A 23,449-nucleotide genomic window follows, 5' to 3' on the forward strand; every position below is an offset into this window, starting at 1 on the left:
GCTTTCTGACAGTCGCTTCAGGATGCGCCGTTTTGTGGGCGGTCTAATTTACGTGGCTCACCTTCGGCAGCGTCTTTTCGGCGTCATCCTTGTTGTAGTGGTGTAGCGAGCAAGGACAGGAGTGGAAGACGTGTCAAAAGATGGAGCTCACTAGTACAATAACAACGCCGGAAATGTGTCCTGTGAAAATCCGTCCGACCGGAACTCTTTAATAACTAAAGTTCCTTGGGTGAATAATATAAAACTCACTACACCGGTATGTTTTAGCGCTTTCATGGCGAGTTTACTGACAGATATCAGTAAGAATATTACACTACTTTATATTAGAAATGGCAACAGCGGAGGATGAATGTCCCATAACAAGAAGATAGAGAAAAAGAAGAAGCTTAACGACTACGGTGTCGGCACGGACTACAAAGTCAGACAAGCGCAAATTTTCAGGACTTATGCCGATCCCAAATACAGATCAGCAAATACCAGAAGGTAAGAAAAGTTGATTTTGCAAAATATTGCGGAACAAAACGCCAGATAATATGTCTTACCTTATACACACACCATAATAATACTCATATGACGAAGCACAGTACAATCCATCAAGCGGTGCGGCCTCATAGCTTACCAAAGTTGTACTAAAACATTTTTAGAGATATTTGAGCGCCGTGTGTAATGTTCTATATTTTCAATGGAACACATACAATTTTGGTGTTGTTTACTTAAGTCATATTGCAGTCTACACATATGTCCTATGTGTGACTGCCATCTACTGGTCACACTTATCATTTCACCATGTACCAAATAAAATAGCTTTGAGGTCGTTAAGCACAACCAAAATTATACCTTACTTTAGGCGCACCGGGTTATAAGGCGCACTGTCGAGTTTTGAGAAAATTAAAGGATTTTAAGTGCGCCTTACAGTCCGAAAAATACGGTACTGACAAAAAGCTTGCGAGGGTGAAAACACTTAACTTTTCATACCTGCAAAAAATTCACAAGAGACAACAGTCGTCGATGGCGGCTTCTTCCCCGTACAGTTATTTGTTTATTCATCAACCGAAGCATGATGAATGATAAAAAAAACAACAATCTCAACCGTTGTTATTTTGGGACGTTTGTGCAAATGTAACTACGTAGTTGCTTACGTGCCCGAATGTAAACTATGCAGTGACGTAACAAGTGGTGTCCCAATTCCTAGGGAAGATCACAAAGTTCTACCCCTTGTTGCTTCATTTCCAGGGTGTAATGGTGGTGGGTGAGGGCTAGTGGTCATGAGTAGGGGGAGAATTGGGATTCAGCCTTAGTAGAAATGTACCTTGCTTGCTCCTCCTGCTGCTTCCGCTCCTCTTCATCCCTTTCTCTTTGCTCGCGGGCCAGCCGCCGGTTCTCTGCCAAGATGCGGCTCGCCTCCTCCCGATCTGTGGTCCCAGCAGAAGTTTTCTGGGGGGAGGGACTGCTTATGCTTTCTAGAACGAATCATAAATGAAAATGAGATCACCTTCAGTGTAAATGAGACCACAAAAACTCACCGCTGGTTGTTGTTGTTGACTGCTCTTTGATGCTCTTATTGTGGCCCAGCGGCTGAGGAGGACTGAGGACCTGCTCGTCCTTCGCTTCTGGAGTTTTGGTGGGCGTAGAAGGGCGATGAATGTCCGACATCACCCTGACAGAGCGGAAATTTCCAGGGTCCTCTGCCCCCGGAGACTTAAGCATCTTGGGGGTCGGAGGGCGTCCTGTGGCCTTAAGAGGTGGCCTAGTAATCGGTAAAAACAATTTTATTTTCAAATAACCTCCAAATAAAATAATAAAATTCCATGTGCATGTTTCTTCTACCTGCCGGGAGAGGATGCTGAGCTGTTCCTTTTGGTTGGGGGAGATGAGCGCATTTTGAGAGGTAAAGTGAGAGCAGGACCAAGAGGCAAAGACAAGTTGTTCCATGACTTCCTCACAGAGTCGCGACTCTTCTGTGGCGGCTGCATTAGGCATTTTAAAACAAAGACATTATATTATGATACTATTTAATAACCTTTATTTTGCAAACGTTATATTTTCATGAGGTTTTAATAGTAGTATGTGTACCAAAAGCTTATTTATGTGCACCAAACGTACAAACAAATCTATCAGTTTTCTTAATTGATGATGGCTTGCTCCACTTTTGAGAGACGTTCAAATGATCGCTTTTAAAGTTGTGGCTTTTCATGACGTCATGAAGGAAAATCCTCTTTCTTCATGGACATGATGCCACTACTGACCTGCTGTGTAAACAACCCACCACTTCATGAAGGACAGATTTGTTAGAAAGCAGGCTTCTCTACACATACTGCCTGGAGCTCTGCCAAATATCTGTCAGTCAGCTACAGACAAGCATACTTGCCAACCCTCCCGTTTTTAGCGGGAGAATCCCGGTATTCAACGCCTCTCCCGACAACCTCCCGGCAGAGATTTTCTCCCGACAAACTCCCGGTATTCAGCCGGAGCTGGAGGCCACGCCCCCTCCAGCTCAATGCGGACCTGAGACTGAGTGGGGACAGCCTGTTCTCACGTCCGCTTTCCCACAATATAAACAGCTTGCCTGCCCAATGACGTCATAACATCCAGGGCTTTTAGAGAGTAGAGTGCACAAACAACTGCGCACACAACAAGGAGACGAAGCAGAAGAACAAGGAAATTACAGACATGGCGACGCCGTCGACGAGCAAGATGAAGAAATACGCTTGCAAGTTCCAAAACGAATGGAAACAAGAATTTCAGTTCATCCAGGACAGTTCGAAGGGGAAGGTGTATGTTGCCTGTAAATATGTAGAACAGACTTCTCCATTGAACACGGTGGCCGAAATGATATACTCATCATGAACGGAGAAGTTAAACAGGACAATACTGCCATCTAATGGTTAGCCACCGGAACACTGAAGTTCAAGTATTTCTTTTATGTAAATAAAATAAATAAATATATATATATATATATATATATAGCTAGAATTTCTAGCTAGTATTTCATACATATATATATATATATATATATATGAAATATATACGAAATACTCGAGTTGGTGAATTCTAGCTGTAAATAACCACGCCCCCCGCCCTACCCCCTACCCCCCGATATTGGAGGTCTCAAGGTTGGCAAGTATGCAGACAAGGGAGCTGTAAGTTTGATTATTATCAGCAAACAGGCTAACCGAGCATGATGTTGCTGTTGAAATGTGAGCGTAATGTTAGTGAAGTAGCTTGCATAGCTACACAAGTGTTGTATACTGTATACGGCATCTATTACGTTGAAAAAGTGCAGAGTTATAGTCATAGGTCATAATAACACGCTACTTTTAATCTGTTACTTAAGCAACTTTTTGGATAAATTTTACTTGTCAGAATAGTTTAATGCAACATACTCTACGTTTACTTGAGTATTTTTGTGAGGAATAAACGCTACTTTTAATCCGTTATATTGCATTTCATTTCGATCGCTAAATTTATTCACATCATCAGTATATTTATTTAATGATCTATTGATAACTGCTTGCAGAGATGTATCTGTGGCTCGTTTAAGAGATTTCTTTCAGCGGGCACTGTGACATGACTGTTTCAATAATTTAACGTAAGCGCTAGTGCCGTCTGACAGGTATCCCAGTGAGTTAAAAAAATAAATAAATAGAAGAATTCGAAAATATCAGCCGCGGTTCAAGGGGGCACTTTTGGGGATTAAAAATATTTTACCATTTTTAAGATGCTTTGGAAGGCATTTCCTACACATAAATTCTGTAAAGAATGGAAGAAAACTTAACAATGGTTTCTATCAATTAGATGCTATAAACTGAAAACCACACCTCTTTTTCATGACCGTACCACATCATCAATAGTTCATTGTTTTTGTTGAAAATATATATTCACCATGTCAATACAAGCCATTCCAAGAATGTACAACATCCATAATTGTTGACATTAGTTTATTGTTTTTTTGAGAAAATATCTTCACCATATCAATACTAGCCATTCCAAAATGTACAACATGCATAGTTTATTTTATTAGTTCAATGTTTTGTCTGGTTTGGGAAAACCTCTTCATTACATCACTATAAGGCATTTCATGTATACATGAGATATGATGGCTATAGTTGATAACAAATATTGTAATTGTAATAACCCAAATATTTTGTGGAAATAGTGAGTCACTTAGTAAAGTCATGGACGTAATATTGCATTCATGGTATCTGCTACAAGTTTTAGTTTTTTAAATTATATAACATGAAGCTTTTTATTACATGTGAAGTGAAGTGAATTATATTTATGTAGCGCTTTTTCTCTCATGACTCAAAGCGTTTTACATAGTGAAATACATTATCTAAATCTATAAGCTACATTTAAACTAGTGTGGGTGGCACTGGGAGTCAGGAAGGTAGTGTCTCCCCCAAGGACACAATGGCAGTTACTAGGCAGAAGCTGGAATCGTACATGGAGCCCTCAAGTTGCGGGCACGGCCGCTTTACTAACTGAGCCATGCCGCCCCAAGTAATCTTATTAAATTCAGGAATATACTGTAATGCTGGCGGGGATAAGACGGAGGCAGACTGACACTGCACAAGTCAGCCTTTTGTTTTCACAAAACTAGCACTGTATAGCTAACAGGCAGGAGCACGACACAAACTCACGAGAACAGCTCCTAAAACACTTCCTTGTTTCTAATTTGCTCCCAGACTAAGTCTAACACTGCGGCAAGCCCACCGCTGTCCTCTGCAGTCCACACTGGGTAATTACAGTTCATAACACAAAAGACTCCCATTGATACTATATTTTTTCCCCTTCTACTGACTCTCTTTACCACCTCACTAGTTAAAGGTGCCATATGTAGTAATGTGGCCAGAAAGGGTACTGCAATCACGGTCAAAATTCTGTAGTCCCCTCGCACTCTCCATGACTGTTTGCCAGATACGCAGCCGAATACGAATCCTACTCCAAGGAACTTCAAAAGGGCAATCGACGAGTCCTACGCTGTAGGTTTCTCTTGTTTATGCTTCTTGCAAGATGGTTTACTAAGTAATTATGCCACATTTTACTGATGTCGATTAGCCAAATGTATTTGTAAAGTTACGCAGCAATATTTTCGTCGGGAGTCGGGACAGATTGTTGGCATTACCCTGCTAAAATGACTAGTTTGACCACACGGACCACCATCGAAATAATAAGATATAATAATATATACTATATTATACATCAAATAGGCCTAATTTGATGGCAAGCCAAGGTCAACACTAAAATTGCCGCCACATTTCGTTCAGCATAACTCCATGTTGCATCCAACCTGACGCACACTTCATTCTCTTCCATGTACGCACATCACCATCTTTCAGTGCAGAGTGCAATTCTATGAGCCATCCCACGTTACGCAAAAATCATATGGCCTACTACCATGTCAATACACAAAGTAGAAAATCATTACATGTAATGCATTATATTGTGCCAAGCAAATACCACCCCATATGTGCCTGATGCTAAAACGGCAATTAGCCGTGCTAATGTTGGAACGCATTTCCTCAGTGTATCAGCATATTGAATACGAAATAGGCACTGACACTACCCATATCCACATAGGTTTTATTTGTCCAAAATATATTTTGCCCTGTCAGTTGGATGACAGATCAACATACAGGCGAACGGGCATATATTTTGGATATATATTATAAATATTTTGGATTCATGTTTGTTTCTTTGCTCAAATCTTTAAAAAAAAAAAAAGCAAACATTTCACATCCTTTCAAATTGTTAACCCTTTAAATGCCAATTTGATCCAGTTATGCCTGTTTTTTTAATTTTGAAAGCACCCCCCGCGACCCTGAGACGGACAAGCGGTAGAAAATGGATGAAAAACTGGCATCAAATAAGTTCTCATCCATATAGTAAATGTGAAAGGGATGAGGTACTAGTGTAAAGATCAGGGGCCGTACTTATCAAGCTTCTTAGAGTGCCATTTTACACTTAAGTCCTGAGAATTTGCGAAATTTAGTCCTACTCTCAAACTTAAGAATAAAAGCTTTTTATCAACGTTCTTAAGTCTAAGAATCACTCCTACTCTCCACGATATTTAAGAGACCTTCAGAGGTGTCTTAAGTGGTTAGGAGTTGCCAGCAGGGGATGGCACTGAGGCGAGAGAGACGTGCGCGAACGTTCAGGGAACGGAACAATGTTTTTTGTTTTTTTTGATGACGAGCAGCTGATCAAACGGTATCGTTTAGACAGAGCGGATATTATTTTTGTCACAGATTTAATACTTTTCCATTCCTTGTTGATTTCTGCATGTGTCTGCAGTGGGCTAGTATATATAGAGCCACCCACACCAGTTTCAAATTAGTTGCCTAATTAATGAATTGGAAAGAAAATGTTATGACAGTAGCGTATGTGTGTGGCCGTGAGGTGAGTGACGTCAGTGAGTGTGTGGGCGATAGAAGAGAGGGAGCGGTAGCGGTAGCGTGAGTGCCGGCAGGGACTAGTTTGTTTCGTATTGTTTTGCAGTTTATTGTCAAAATATACACTCCCATTGTCCACTTAAATATTTCCAAGATATTTCTTTATTCTTAGACAACGGATTCCCTTCCGTGATTGGTCATTTCTATGGACACAGAAATGACGTCACCTAAAATTCCGTTTACGGCACATAGTAATGTCGTAATTCAGCTCTGAGTGTGACACTTAAGATTCAGTCCTACACTTCGCTGAAAGTGTGAGTAAGACGCTTGATAACTAACTTTTAAGTGCAGCTTTCAGCGAAGAATTTATTTACTCTTAAGTCAACTCTTAGCAGACTTCTTATGAGTAATTCTAAGAAGCTTCATAAGTACGGCCCCAGGCCTCAATATACATACGATTATTGATCAAATTAATTTTAATTCATTGTTATAATTTTTGTTGTCAGATTCCAAACCTTATAGCAGTGTAGTATCATGGGGACAAAAAATCCCCACTGACTACCATTATAACTACTGTACAATTTTAACTGTACAGTCCTTACACAATACAATCATGAATTTTCAAATTTCAGGGTTTCATTTTAAATAAACTTGATCATATTTACTGTTTGAAATTAGACGGGACAATTTTTGACAAGTTTGTGGCTTCCGGTGGGAGACGGGTGGTACATAATGACATGATGACGTAACAGTTGATGGCACTTTAAAAATGTAATGAAAAGCAAAACAAATGATTAAGACCGCAAACAGTGTTTCTTTTGCCGCATTTTTTGTAGCGGGCAAAACCTTTGTGTGGATGTGTGCTGCACCTGTGGAGAGCCTGGCAATCCAAGTAATGTGTATGTGTGTACGTGTGTGTGCATATGTGTGTGTGTTCATGAGCCAAACAGGTTTTATACACTGTCAACTTTTTCGTCCTTTAGTTACTCTAAGGCTATAAAATGAAATATTCCCCAAAGGGTTGAATACTTAAGTAATTATTTCAATGAATACTTTTTCCCTTTTGAGTAAAATCGTTGGCTACTCTCCCCACCACTGGTTACAGTGTATTAGTGTTGTCCCGATACCAATATTTTGGTACCTGTACCAAAATGTATTTCGATACTTTTTGGTTCTTTTCGATACTTTTCTAAATAAAGCAGACCACAAAAAATGTCATTATCGGCTTTATTTTAACTAAAAATGTTACGGTACATTATGTTTAATATATGTTTCTTATTGCAAGTTTGTCCTAAACAAAATAGTGAACATCCAAGACAACTTGTCTTTTATTAGTACTTAAGCAAACAAAGGCTCCTAATTAGTCTGCTGACATATGCAGTAACATATTGTGTCATTTATCATTCTATTATTTTGTCAACATTATTAAGTACAAGCGTTAGAAAATGAATTATTAATCTACTTGTTCATTTACTGTTATTATCTGCTTACTTTCTCTTTTAACATGTTCTTTCTACACTTCTGTTAAAATTTAATAATCACTTATTCTTCTGTTGTTTGGATGCTTTACATTAGTTTTGGATGATACCACAAATTTAGGTAGCAATCTGATACCAAGTCGTTACAGGATCATACATTGGTCATATTCAAAGTCCTCATGTGTCCAGGAACATATTTCCTGAGTTTATAAACATAATATGAAGAAAAAAATAAAATAAAAAAGATTTTGTGATGCTAAAAAATATCGATGTAATCATAGTAGTATCGACTAGATGTGCTGCTGTACTTGGTATCATTACAGTGGATGTCAGGTGTTGATCCACGAATGGCGTTTGTTTACATTGTGACGCCGGTGAGCTACGGGTGTGTATTGAAGCATGTTTAGCTATTCCTCGTCCTGCAGGGATGATACTTGTAAGAAACTTTCTTTGTCGCCATGGTGACAAGGATTAGTGATTTAGAAGTAGCTAAAACACTGCCGAGTGCGGCTGGACTTTAGCCGCTTGCTATCTAACCATGTCTTAAAGCACCTCTTCTTGAGGGCGTTTCAGTGTTATAACTTTACCTTTATGTTTAGTTTTTAAGCCAAAATGCGTCTGTTCCCCCTTTTCTGTCTACACACTGTGTCTGCTTGCAAGTACTCCATGATTGTGCTGATGATGAACATGCTCCTCTGCTCGTAAAACCAACAATGACACGACATGACGACGACGGAGGGCAAAGGAGGTCCGGTACAATTTAGAGGCGGTATAGTACCGAATATGATTAATTAGTATCGCAGTACTATACCAATACCGGTATACCGTACAACCCTACAGTGTATATGCAAAAATTGGTACACAATAACACTTCTTGGAGACACACAGTTGGTGGTCAAACACAGCTCATTAGCATTAAAGCTACAAACACAAAAAACGGTGGTTTCCTAGTAGTGCATATTAAAAGCACTTTTAAACTTTATAAATTCCAGCATCAAGGCCAAATTGCGGACAACACACTTATAATACAATATGGGGGACCTTTATTTGAAATAGTTGTAAACAGTAAAATATGTGCAAGAGAGAGGATACAAATGTGGTGTATGACCAAATGACTCACCTGTGTTGTCCCTGTGGTCCTCCTGCGAGCGGGCGCGGACGAGGTCGTCTCTCTGCTGAGACACCTTTCCTGGCTGCGGCTGTGAGAGAGGGGGCGGGTCTGCATGGTCTTGAAGGACATGGAGCCCATGGGGTGGCAGGACACTGAGCGAGGACATACAGGCATGGCTAAGGTGATGTACAAGGTTGGCGGGACGGCAGTGTTTTCACAGGGAAATACGGAGATGGAATATATAGGCGCGTGCAGGAATACATGACAGCAGGTTTGCAGAGAAGAGCGAAGGAGTGAGAAATGAAAGGAGAAGAAGTTTGAAGGAAAAGAAAACATTAGTATCACTGATCAAAGGCATAACTTAGTCAATAGTAAGTCAGTTCATGCTTTCAGTCAACAATGCAGTAGAGCAGAGTGGAGGAATATAAAAACTACAGTTTTTCATACAAGTTACTTTATTATTGTATATTTACAAAAACAAGAAGATTAGTAAAGTGCACGTTTGGACATAAATTAGAAGAACGTAAAGAGAAACAGACAAGAAAAAGACCAAATACACTGAATAAAAGCACATTTCTAATCACACCATGTAAGTAAAATATACACAAATAGATGACTACATTCAGTTATTAGATTATGACTTCGAATAAATTCATTTTTAGAAGCTATGTGAGACATTTACTGGGAAACAAGGCAATGTACCAGCTGGGAGTTACATCCTGAACAGCTTATGTGTAAATGTGTGTGTGTGTGTGTGCGTTGGTATGTGTGTGAGAGCTTTGAGTGCCTGATACAGACTGGTGAAGGAAGTTTCAGACAGTGTTAATGCTTTAAGTCAAACCAAATACCAAATCTGATTAAGATGGAAACTGTGCTGCTCAGGAGTGCAAAAATATAAAAACAATTGCACCTATCGATAATGTTTGACTGAAAGGGGGCGGGGCTCTCAGTTTACCTGTTTGCTCTCCAGTGAGACTCATGGCACTGCGGCTACGGGCCAGATAGGAGTGTGTTGGCTGCTGCAGACGGTTCACCATATTGCTCTCCCACAGCGTCAGGGGCAGGCGGCGAGGGCCTGTTTGCGAGCGCACACACACACACACACACACACAATTGGTGTTTTGATAACAGCATCATTAGCTTAGCGGTCAATCAAAGTAGATTATAGACAGTGTTTAGTGCCTACTGCCTGTACATCGCAGCTCAAGCTAAGCCATCATGCTGGTGCTGCCCTGTGACACCTTCACCTACATGCACCACACACTTACTCTTAACTAAAAAGTGCATAAAAACACCAGAGAACTTAAAATCCATGAAATCAATAAAGTGCAAGAAAGCTTATATGCAAGAAAGCCCAATTATGAGGCCGTGCAAAACTTGGATTCAATACACTATGTGTCTTATGAGCCCAATGGCCCAATTAGCCACAGGCATAGGACAAAGTATGGATTAGCTTGCTTTAATATTGAAGGTCTAAAGGTGGAAGCAAAACTACCGCTGGACTGGAAACTTCACACATTTAATATATGATGCTAAAATGCGTGATTTGTGGCTGGGTTAAAAAACAACAACATTGAATATTTCTACAAAAACAAAAAGATTATCCTACAGGAGATTATGGAAAGGGGTCAGGCACAGTGTGGCGGCGGTGGGAGGTTCCATCTAATGAATACTGTACATATAATGCCTTAATACAGTATGGTGAGGTGTGTACAACACAATCTGCAAATTGCCTTGATGATTACAATGGACAGTAAATGCTTTGCTTAGCCACGCTCAAAAACACATTAAATGATCTTATTATCTGTTCCAGTGTCAAATTGTTGCTTTCATAAAACATTTTATGAATTGTTACCAATTGTAGGGCTGTCAACAATAACAATTCAACTCGTGATTCATCACAAAAACATAGCTCTCCCAAAGCTTCTTCACTAGATGGGTCTCTGTTTTGGAAAAAAAGCAGTCTTTTGGGGGTTCTGATTACTTGCTAAGCTAAAGTTGCTAAATTGGCAACCCTGCTCTTTATTATGATTGTCTGGCAGACCAATTATGTATGAGGTCTAATTAGAAACAAATACAATGCATTTTGTACAGACTTGTAACAAAAAGCTACATGTCTCAATATAATGTGTTTATGAGCGAGGGCAGGTTTATTCATACATCCAAATATATTCGTAGCACTGAATTTGGGAAATTGAAGCACATTCTCAATATTACCTTTTTAAATTATGTGTGTAGTCAAAAAGTCAAAGTAGAAGGCCTAGCAAATCATGGGCAAGTTAGATCTTTGATGTTGGCTGTTTTGAGATAGTTGCTTTACATTTTGTCTTTTTCCTCAAAATTATTGTTGGTTACCTTTGATGTGTTGAAATGATGTAATTTCATCAACAAGATTCTTGTCAAGTGATGTACTGTAGGTACGTGCACTTTCTTCCCAACAGTTTCCAGCCCATGATTGTTTTGTCCTATCTTAAAATATGTAGCATAGCATAGCGTGAGTATTTGTCATTACTCAATTAAGACACCTGTGTATTTGCGGAGGGTGGTGGTCCCGTGGTATAGGTGGGTTTTGGACTGAGCTTTGTTAATGGCAGGTGAGGAGGTTGCTCTGGTCTGAAGTCCTGCATTAGCAACATATGGACATGAAATTGAAATCATACACAACTAATGGCAGTGTCTCGTAGACAAACACGGTCAAGGCCATGTTTCTTGTCAAAACAAATGAGATGACCATAGGGTTTCCCCCAGATTGCCACTATATATGTGGCGGTGGGAGTGTGTCCAATATAACCATTGATTTGCAATGATGCATATATTTTCTTTAAAAAGGCTAAACAATTGTTTTAGGTATATTTAAAAACAAATATGTGTTATTAGTTATTGATAACATTTAATTATATAATCAGAATCAAAATCAGCTTTATTGGCCAAGTATGTTTAAAACACAAGCAATTTCATTTGGTAGACTGTGCTCTCTTTGTTCAATGGAATTTCAATTGTTGCTGCTTATTGTAAAAGGTAACACTATATTCTGCTCTTCCTGAATGTTGCTATTTAGTTTTCCAAATATGTAAACATTCCTTTAAATTAGAGATGAAAAAATAACTTGAGGTCCATCGCTTTCGATAATGTTTGACTGAAAGGGAGCGGGCTTTCAGTTTACCTGTTTGCTCTCCAGTGAGACTCATGGCACTGCGGCTACAGGCCAGATAGGAGTGTGTTGAAACGTTTACATGCACTAAATTAGTCTGGTTTCTCAAATAGCTTGATTTTTTGTATTTTCACATCTAAATGTGTAGTCCCAGTGTCAATGCACACTCTCTAATGCGACTATTGGTCATACGCCATATGCCTCCCGTACACTGGGGGTGCCTATTTCCTTTTAGCGCGGATTAATGTATTGCTTTTCTGGTTGACATCAGGCATCTGCAGCTCCTCACAAGTCAACAGTTTCGCTCTGTTGTACCTGATCTGATGTCTGCTGTAATATTAGCACAGATTAGAAATATTGCCTCTCTAATGGCTATGCTGATGTTAAATAGCAGACAGTATCAAAATAATAATATTAAATTGCGCTACAGACATGACAAAGAGGTCTCGGAGCAGATGAAGGTCCAATCCAAAGAAAGAACAGCGGGAGGGAGTTTTTTCGAAGGAATTTTCGGAGGGAGAATCATTGAAACTAAATTTTAGATTGTCTCCGAGTTCATTCTTAATGCTCAGCGGATTGATGGAAGGAGTTTTAAAACCGAAGGAAAAGACTGTTCGTGCCCTGGCTGATACTGTTCCAGAAAATAAAGCATTGAGGAACATTTTTTTTTGCTATTTAAGAGATTTTTCAAACTTATTATGGCCAGTATTGTATAAATAATATATACATACAGGTATATGCATAATATACAGTATATCCATAACATTTGTTTTAATGTTAATTTTCATGTAAAACAAAACAAACAAAAAAAACGTATTTTGAAGTTGTGACTGCATTTATCTTGCCGTTGCGGTGTGCCACGATCAGTGTAGGGGAAACCCTGGCCCACCAGTCCAGAGGTTAAAACTATACTTTAAGTAAATACTGTCATTCGGAGCGCTGTCACACTTCTCTTTGGTTTGGTTTTCTGGCCCGGACCAAAAGTTAATAGACTAAGGGCCTGATTTACTAAGGGTTTACGTGTACTAAAACATGTGCAAACCTTGTAGCACACACAAAGCTGATCTACTAAACGTGTGCAAAGGGGATTGCGTCTGTTAAGTGAGCAGAATAAGGCATGTAATACATTTTGCGTCTCTGTCTTCATTAATATTTAAAATATATGCTGATCATCAAAACGGCCACAATGCTGGAAGGAGAAAATGCAAATACCGTATATTACCAAATAGTAGCCCAGGCGTTTATTTCACAAAATCGATTTTGGAGACAGGCGTTTAAAAGAAGCAGGCGGTTATTTGCACAAGGCTTTTATTTATTTTTGCACCGGCCTGCACCAAGCCATTATTTGGTTACAATGGTTACCGTCCAGTATTTTTTTTTCGTACAAAAAACTTTAAATGTAAAAGCTATTGTAAACATACAAACAAAAAAACAAGAGATCAACATGAGGTAGGCTATCAAAAGACAAGAGATCAACAAGGCAGTAGTGCAACAATTGTCAAATAGAATACCAATACTAAAAATAAGTAAACTTTTTAAATAAAGCAGCCTACCGGGAAAAATAAAATGATGGTACCAAGTACTCAAGTATAAAACCCACCATCAAAACAGAACAATAATACTGTCACTTAAATAAAATAAAGGCTACAGTCCATCCATCCATTTTCTACCGCTTATTCCCTTCGGGGGTCGCTGGAGCCTATCTCAGCTACAATCGGGCTACAGTACTCCAGGTTTTAAATAAAGCAGCATACAGGAAAAATAAAATTATGGTACCAAGTACTCTATAAAACCATCAAAACAATAATACTGCAGCAAACGCAACCCCAGTAGCATTTTAATCTAAATTATGCAAATAACAGCCCATGGACGGCTATTTGGACATAGGCGGTTATTAGGAAGAGGCGGTTAATTCACAAAATGGGGTCAGACCCCGGGCGGCTATTAGGACATGGGCGGTTATTTGCCCAAGGGCGTTTATTTGGTAATATACGGTATACAGTAATTATTTAGCATGCCCCTATTAACACTCATCACTAGGGATGGGAATTGATAAAATTTTTCCAGTTCCGATTCCACTTTTGATTCTATTTAACGATTCGGTTCCTTAACGGTTCTGTTATCGATTCTCTCTACAAAACCAAAGGTAGAGAAGCATCAATTGTGTTCAGTTTAGAGCTAACATGACCTTACAAAGCCAACAGTGACGTCTTAAGAGGCACATAGCATAGAACTTTTTTTTTTTTCAAAATAAACATAAATAAATATTCTTTTGTAGAATTTAACACAATAAAACATGTGGAAATTACTCAAGAATGTAACATTTATATTAACATTTTTAAAATGTTTAAGCATCTTTTGTAATCTCCCTAGAAAATATATTGTTGACACTCACAATTTTAGAATGGTTTGTTTGGATTTAAATGATGAAACTTTCGTATATGTAACATGCAACACAAGTTATTTCAAGCCTTCTTTTGAATTTATTTTGATGATTATGACTTATAGTTTATGAAAACCTTGAATTTAAAATCTCAGAAAATGTGGGGTCTTCCAAAACTGTAAGCTATGATCATCAAAAATTATAGTACATACAAGCTTGACATATCTCACTTTGCATGTAATGAGGTAGTATCACATTAGTTTCACGTTGGAAGTTAAACTTCTGACATGAATGGACTTTTACATAATATTCACATTTTATGAGTTTCACCTGGATAATGGAAATGACTGAGTGAAAATGTGGTTTCAGGAAAACATGCAACTTTTCTCTGAATACAATTGAATATTCACTTTTTGAAAAACAATAGCACTGTGCCAAATTGGTGCAAGCTTTAAACCACACATTTAGTCACTGCTTAGACATTTCCCTGCTGCCATGAAAGGAGACTCTATAGCGCCGGGCGGCAGACATGAAATGGAGCTAGCACTTACTGCCCGCCTCGGACCCAGTAAGAATCTGTCTCTCGTCTTGCTCATGTAAATGAGAAGGTATTTAGATGATGTTTTTGAACTGCGTCATCTACAGTGAATACACGTACTTGTTGTATTCACTGTAGATGACATGCTAGCGTTACTGCTGCTAAAGTGAGATTGACGCAGTTCAAAAACGCAACATTCATTTATAGTTGTTGCATGCTTTGTGTTCAAATGTTTCAGCATATTGCTCGGATGTCCTCCTCTTGATGAAGTAGCAACCTTGCAGTACCGCTGTTGCAAACGTTTCTTGTAAAATGTAGTCAACTAGCGTTTGTTTCGCACAAGGGCCGCAATGTTGCTTTCTGATGTCACTACGCACGTTGCGTAAAAGGTGTCATTCCCAACCGCTTGCATCGATAGGGGAACCGTTTGGAAAATTGGCAAGCGATTCCAAGGAATTGATACACTGGAAACCGGTTCTCGATTCCCACACCTACTCATCACCGTTTTGCGAGCACTATTTTGCGCTTTATTTAGCACATCAGAAAGACCTGCAGACTGACAGTTTCACACACAGCTGTAAGATCATAACCCGACTCTCGCCGGATCCTTTTAGTTCGCTGAGGTCCACACAAGGATCTGGGATCGAGGGCAATGCACACTCCTTCAAGATAGCAAGATCGCCGGGCGGGATTTCATAGATGTTGACGTAGAGCCAAAGCGACTGTTTGATTCAAACAACAATGAGTCGGTGCTGACATTGATTCATCAATCGTCTACTGACATTGCTGCGTTGTTTCAGTAAAAGATCTCTAACTTTTCGCTCTGTCGTTATCCAATATGTCGGCTGTTCTGTTTTGGATTTCCCACCGTCGCTCCCTTCAGCGTCACAGGTTGATTTCGATATGAGTGGTTAAAGTAGCACGTCATTCAAGATAATGGACAAGTGTTTTATCCAATCGCATACAATGATTTTTTTACAAGGCCCCGCCTTCTAAAATACATCTCCTATTGAGAAGTCCGAGATCCTTGTGTGGAGCTCAGCAAACTACAAGGATCTGGCTAGAGTCAGGTTAGCAGGATCAGTGCTCGCGCTGCAAAGACAGACGATGGACAGAGCAGAATTCTTAGTCCAACGTGTGTGTGTCAATATTTTGTACAGTCAGAAATAATAAAAAATATTAGAGATACTATCTATTCAGCAATTTCCTTTTATAATTTTAAAGCTGCTGGATGACTTATGGGGCTGATTAGAACAAATTCAATTGATACATTTTGGTGTCGGCAAGCGTTTTTTTTGTGTTGTCAATTTTTTTATTTAGGAAATATAATACTATAATATATCTCCTACATGAAAAGATGCTTTTATTGTGCATTTTCTTGCATTTTAGTCATTCCAGATGCACAAATGCACTGGAGATGCAATCCACAGCCTTGCGCGCAGAATTAAGTTAGTGTGCTAAAATGTTTGTTCTAGATTGCGATTCATACAAAGTGTTACAGATTATAGATGTGTGCTGCTGGTTTAACAATTCACACAGGTAGGAGCATGATAACATACATGTGCAGAAAATAAGAGTGTCTCCATGGTAAAAGCCCCGTATGCACGCAAAACCGTCATTTAAATAAGGCGGTCCACCACTTTTCAATTGCACACGCAGTGTTAGTAGAGCGCACGCAACAGGCTAAACAACACCACAACAACAACACACTATTTTATTTTTTGCACACCGTGTTTAGCGTTAGGTATTTGGATATTTGGATCAATTGGGAGAAGTTCGCTTATCGTCCTTTGGTCTGTGCAGCGTTCACTTTCATGCCCAGGTGAACCATACCAATTCAGAGTTCACTTAGAACTCTGACCGAGACCCACCTCTCAAGGCACAACAGGGCTCGGATGATCGCGTTCACACCTGAATAAATGAACCACACTAGCAGAGCAAACACACCAGAGTTCTTTTTAACCAAACCAAACATGACTAGCATGAATGCATTTTAAAAATCTACTTTTGGTCATTTGGTTTACCTCGGTCGTGTGAGTGTAGCAGCGTGGCTGAGGACGAGGACAGGCGCTTGGTAATGACGGGGTCGTGATGTTTGGATAAATTCACAGTGGACACAGAGCGTCTGTCAGCATCTAAAAGAAGACAAAAAAGTACAGATTGATAAAAGATGAAAAAAAAAGATTTGCAAACTATTCCATAGGAATGTTGCTGAAAGAGGGAAAAGTGAAATTAGTGCTACAATCAGAGCTAAAGAAATATTGGGATATATGTTCACAGTGGATGCAAACTATTCAAATCGGTCTACATGTGCGCTAAGATAGATATACAGTATGCTGCTAAAGCCTAAAGTGCTGGTCTGCTAGCTAACACTGTACTATGATATTCACATTGGGACGTCATTGCGTATCTGCGGGAGAGACTGAAAGCACCATGCGTGTGTTCCAGTCCATCAAGGTCGAGTGGATAGAGGAAAGCAGACTCGACAAAACCTGGACCAGGATGGTCAGAGGAGAATAGAAACAGAGAGAGGCAGACACTAAAGTCAAGTTGGGGGACGAAAGTGTACAAATATACATGGCAGAACAATATCGTTTGTTCAACTGAAACACACAGAAAAAGTGGTAGAAAAGTGCTTAGCGGGACCTCAAAGTCAAAACTGTGTGTAGACATTCTCGCTCAGGAGACAGTTGATGGTTTGTTTTTGAATATGGGGTGTTAAACAGCAATACCGGTGGGTGTGTCAGGCCTGTTGGGGTGCAGAGCGCCACCCCAAGACCAGCGGTTGGTCTTCGGTCTGGTAAGTTGACCCCTCTCCATAGTGCGCCGCATCACCGCTTCGTGACGAACCTACGAGGGAACAAAATAACAGGGACAGATGGTTTTTTTTCATTAACAGAGCAATTTTGTAAATGTCATTTGTATTATTGATCCACTTATGTTAATATTGTGATTCCTAACCACTCTGACTTTGCAAATTAGTGTGCCAAAAGACATTATGAGGTATGTCCCGTAGGACTGTTTCCAAATTGCTCACAGTCACATTTTTCAAACCAGAAAATATAACAAGAAAAACACTGGTTAGTTTATGTTACCATTAGTGGTTTTATAGAACATATATGTTTTGAATGTCTATATTTTTCTAAATTATCAATTGTATGGAACCAAATGAGGAAATAGTCTGGTGTTCAGGCTGTTACAACTGTCTTGTATGCAAGTGCGTGTGCACACAAACAAAAGTAACAATTTCTAGTCATGTTGATGTTACGATAAGTTATACGTTCAGTGATCACTAAGGTTAGCAGTTACACACTAAGCTAATGCATGTGTGTGTGTGTTACGTGTAGTTTAGGTGCTCAAAACTGGAAGAGGGCAGGATATAATGCTCACAACACTTTGGAAAGCTAGCACCCTAAATAACCCCTGTATAACGATTGCATGTAGTCCCTTTATTTGGTCCAAAATATATTAATAATTTAGAACATACATATACATATATATATATATATATATATATATATATATACTACCGTTCAAAAGTTTGGGGTCACATTGAAATGTCCTTATTGTTGAAGGAAAAGCACTGTACTTTTCAATGAAGATAACTTTAAACTAGTCTTAACTTTAAAGAAATACACTCTATACATTGCTAATGTGGTAAATGACTATTCTAGCTGCAAATGTCTGGTTTTTGGTGCAATATCTACATAGGTGTATAGAGGCCCATTTCCAGCAACTATCACTCCAGTGTTCTAATGGTACAACGGGTTTGCTCATTGGCTCAGAAGGCTAACTGATGATTAGAAAACCCTTGTGCAATCATGTTCACACATCTGAAAACAGTTTAGCTCATTACAGAAGCTACAAAACTGACCTTCCTTTGAGCAGATTGAGTTTCTGGAGCATCACATTTGTGGGGTCAATTATACGCTCAAAATGGCCAGAAAAAGAGAACTTTCATCTGAAACTCGACAGTCTATTCTTGTTCTTAGAAATGAAGGCTATTCCACAAAATTGTTTGGGTGACCCCAAACTTTTGAACGGTAGTGTATATATATATATATATATATATATATATATATATATGTATATATATATATATATATATATATATATATATATATATATATATATATATATATATATATATACATGTATATATATATATATATATATATATATATATATATATATATATATATGTATATATATATATATATATATACGTTAGGTCAGGAAAAAACACAGAGGTTATTTCACCCCTCTTTAGGAGATTTTTCCCCTGAAGAGCAGGGAAACCTGCAAAACAGGCTTGCAGGGATGAAATAGCCTCTGTGTTCTTTCCTGACCTAACGTATATTCCACTCTACCCCGGTATTGAGCACTGTATAATGGATAAACCACAGAAACCTCGACTATATATGTATATTAGGGGTGTTTGGTATACCGGTACTAATAAAGTACCGCGATACTAATTGATTGAAATCGGTACTATACTACCTTTGAAAAGTACCGGTACCGTTTTGTCATCTAAATGCCGCTGTGCGGCGGTAACTACAGAGCCGAGGCGCATTATGTTTAGTGTGTCAAAATGCACACACAAAGTGCATACAAGCAATAACATCGTGGTCGGGAAAAATGGCAAAAAACAGCAATTCTACTGGTTAATAAAGAGTGTGCATGGAGCGCAATATGGAGGTATTTGGACTTCAAAACTAACAATAAAGCTGACGCTTTAAACAAGAAAGCGCCGCACTTCAAGTGTTGCTTTAAAACACGCCTTGCCAAATGTGGCGATTAGTATTACCACCTTTGCTTAAAACTTAGGTAATCATTTAATTACAAATCATTCAGATCTGCACAATTGATTGATTGATTGAGACTTTTATTAGTAGGTTGCACAGTGAAGTACATATTCCGTACAATTGACCACTAAATGGTAACACCCGAATAAGGTTTTCAACTTGTTTAAGTCGGGGTCCACTTAAATTGATTCATGATACAGATATATACTATCATATATACTATCATCATAATACAGTCATCACACAAGATAATCACAATGAATTATTTACATTATTTACAATCAGGGGTGTGGAGGGGGGAGGGGGGAGGGGGGGTAGGATATGGACATCAAGTAGTGGACATAGAGAGAGAGAGAGAGAGAGAGATATCAGAAGGCATAAGAAAAAGTATCTGCATTTGATTGTTTACATTTGATTGTTAGCAATCCGGGGAGGGTGTTAGTTTAGGGTTGTAGCTGCCTGGAGGTGAACTTTTATTGCGGTTTTGAAGGAGGATAGATCAAATCAAATCAAATGAACTTTATTTATAAAGCACATTTAAAATTTACCACAGGGGTAGCCAAAGTGCTGTACAATGGGCAGGTTAAAAATAATACGAGAACAGAGCAAACACAACACAACACAAACAGAACACGATAAAAAATAAATAAATAAAATATAAAAACATAAAAACAGGTTCACAGCAGGTGTATTATGGGCCGCCATTGCAGGATGGATATCACTCAGTGTTAAAAGCCATGGAATAAAAGTATGTTTTTAAGAGAGATTTAAAAACAGGAAGAGAGGAGGCTTGTCTAACAATCAGAGGTAGGTCGTTCCAGAGCTTGGGAGCAGCAGCAGCGAAAGCTCTGTCATCTCTAAGCTTCAGCCTTGTGTCCGGGACCGTCAGTAGCAGCTGATCGGCTGATCTTAGGGATCGGGTGGGGCAGTAAGGCTGAAGGAGGTCGGAGAGATTTGTTGGCGCGAGGTTGTTTAGACATTTAAAAACAAATAAAATGAGTTTAAAATTGATTCTGTAACGCACAGGGAGCCAGTGAAGGGACGCTAATATAGGGGTGATGTGCTCACGTCTGCGGGTCTGTGTTAGCAGACGAGCAGCAGAGTTCTGCACGAGCTGCAGGCGGGCGAGGGAGGCCTGGCTAATGCCTACATACAGGGCATTGCAGTAGTCTAAACGAGTCGAGATAAAGGCATGGATTAATTTCTCGAGATCATGTCCTGATAGAAGCGGTTTCACTTTCACTATTTGGCGTAATTGATAAAAGCTTTTTTGTACAACGCTGCTGATTTGTTTTTCGAATTTAAAATCTGAGTCGAACTTTACCCCCAGGTTTGTGACACAGTCGCTGAGATATGGGGTCAGAGTGCCGAGGTCAACGTTGGGGGAGGGGGAGCGACTTGGACCGAACAACATAACTTCTGTTTTGTCTTCATTTAGGCTCAGGAAGTTAGCTGAAAGCCAGGCTTTGATGTCGTGCAGGCAGTCAATAAGACGTTGAACCGTGTTATTTTGTGCCATGGGAAAATAAGTCTGGCAATCATCGGCATAAAAATGAAATGCAATATCGTACTTCCTAAAAATAGAACCAAGGGGGAGAAGGTAAAGTGCAAATAAGATTGGGGCAAGGATTGAGCCCTGGGGAACCCCATGTGGTAAAGGAGCTGTGGAAGACATAAAACTGTCTATTTTTACACAAAAACTCCTGTCGGTTAAGTACGACCGGAACCAGTTGAGGGCGGCGTCCTTAATGCCCACACAGTTCTCAAGACGAGTGATTAAGGTGGCGTGGTCGACGGTGTCGAAAGCAGCAGACAGATCTAAAAGTACCAGGATAACATATTTACCAGAATCAGTTGACAGGAGGATATCGTTAAAAACTTTTAGAAGCGCTGACTCTGTGTTGTGGAGGGCTTTAAAACCGGACTGGAACAACTCAGTGATACCATTATCCTCTAAGAAGGGCAACAATTGACTGTAGACAACCTTCTCTAATATTTTAGAAATGTATGGAAGATTAGAGATAGGTCTAAGGTTAGAGAGGAGAGAGGGGTCGAGGCTTGGTTTTTTAAGTAGAGGTCGTACCACTGCATGTTTAAACTCTACTGGAACTATTCCAGAAGAGAGGCTACTATTGATAATGTTAAGGACACTTGAACCAATAGTAGCAAGTACCTCCTTAAACAGGCGAGGTGGGAGGGAGTCTGCAGGAGAACCAGAGGGCTTCATATGACTAACTGTGTCATTTAAAAAAAGAAAAGGACACCGGCTCAAACTGATGGAAAACAGAAGAGAAATTCAGTGGAACAGAAGGGTCATATGAAGGCTGAGATAAACTGGCTCTAGTTGACACAATTTTGTCAGTGAAAAAATGGAGACAATTTTCACAGAATTCAAAAGAAGCATCAAAACCAACAGATTTGGGAGCATCAATGACAGTGTTAATAGTTTTAAACAGAACTCTGGGGTTGTTATAATTAGAAGATATAATCTGAGATAGATATATATTCATCTCTGCCTTTACAGTCATCTGAAAGGAAAACAGGCTTTCTTTAAAAATGACAAAGGACACATGCAGCCTGTCTTTTTTCCATTTTCTCTCTGCCATCCTACATTTGCGCTTGGCAGCCCGAGTGACGTCATTCAACCAGGGCTGAGGCGTGGCTTTAGAGCGGCGGCACTTGAAAGGAGCGATCGTGTCCAGTGTTTGTAAACAAATAGAGTTGAACCCAGAAACCAACTCTTCAGTATTCAAACATACAGAGGCTGCAGAATTATCCTCACAAAGAGTCGAAAAAATTGAGGAGAACAGAGCAGGAGACGAAGAATTAAACATGCGAGAGCGTTGAGGCGGAGCGCACAATTTAACCGGACACTGATTTGGAATATCAAACAGGATCGGCATATGATCAGAGAACACAGCGTCGCAAATGTCCAAATTAAAAACGCACAAACCATACGAGAGCACTAAATCGAGTGTATGCCCGCGTTCATGTGTGGAACCACATACAGATTGTATGAAGTTAAAAGAGTAAATTACATTCAGGAAGCTCCTGGGAAGCGACTCGTCTGGACAGCAGGTGTGAATATTAAAATCACCCACAATAAGGACACGATCATATTTGGGCAGGATTTCAGCCAGAAATTCAGAAAAGTCAGTTATAAAGTCTTTGTGGTACTTGTGTGGTCGATAAACGACGACACACAGGACCACATCAGAAAGACCCAGTTCAAACATGCACAGTTCGAAGCTTGAAAAGGAGGATTGCACGCGGATCTGACGGCATTTAAAGTCATTTTTAAAAACGACTGCTAATCCTCCTCCTTTTAGGCCAGACGATTGCGGAGAATTAAAGTAGGAACACTCCGGAGGCAGAAGTTCATTAAGAGGGGCGGACTCACCGGCTCTCAGCCATGTTTCCGTCACACAGAGGAAGTCCAGTCCGCGGGAAGTGAAGAAATCCTTCAGGATAAAAGTTTTGTTTGTCAAGGATCTTGCGTTCACAAGACCGAACCTGGCGGGGGCCAGCACGTCCAGGGCCGCAGCTAATCCAGGTGGGGCCCGACACACAGCCCGCAGGTGGCGGGAATCC

General features: G+C 39.6%; 1 protein-coding gene across 2 annotated transcripts in view; it reads right to left on the reverse strand.

Moving 5' to 3' along the window:
• map7b (microtubule-associated protein 7b) overlaps positions 1 to 23,449 on the reverse strand; it is a 62,546-nt gene that overhangs the window by 27,452 nt on the left and 11,645 nt on the right. For both annotated transcript variants that reach the window (XR_009825883.1, XM_062044701.1), the window contains exons 5-13: positions 17,786 to 17,903; positions 17,444 to 17,545; positions 17,078 to 17,188; positions 11,507 to 11,602; positions 9,937 to 10,056; positions 8,991 to 9,157; positions 1,828 to 1,967; positions 1,524 to 1,747; positions 1,310 to 1,460 (exon numbers count right to left, since the gene is read on the reverse strand). Coding sequence is in view for 1 of the 2 variants with exons in the window: in XM_062044701.1 (XP_061900685.1) it covers positions 1,310 to 1,460; positions 1,524 to 1,747; positions 1,828 to 1,967; positions 8,991 to 9,157; positions 9,937 to 10,056; positions 11,507 to 11,602; positions 17,078 to 17,188; positions 17,444 to 17,545; positions 17,786 to 17,903 (1,229 nt within the window). In the remaining variant the exon portion in view is untranslated. The remainder of the gene's footprint in view (positions 1 to 1,309; positions 1,461 to 1,523; positions 1,748 to 1,827; positions 1,968 to 8,990; positions 9,158 to 9,936; positions 10,057 to 11,506; positions 11,603 to 17,077; positions 17,189 to 17,443; positions 17,546 to 17,785; positions 17,904 to 23,449) is intronic.

The sequence above is a fragment of the Entelurus aequoreus genome, linkage group LG04, assembly GCF_033978785.1.
Source record: "Entelurus aequoreus isolate RoL-2023_Sb linkage group LG04, RoL_Eaeq_v1.1, whole genome shotgun sequence".
NCBI lineage: Eukaryota > Metazoa > Chordata > Actinopteri > Syngnathiformes > Syngnathidae > Entelurus > Entelurus aequoreus.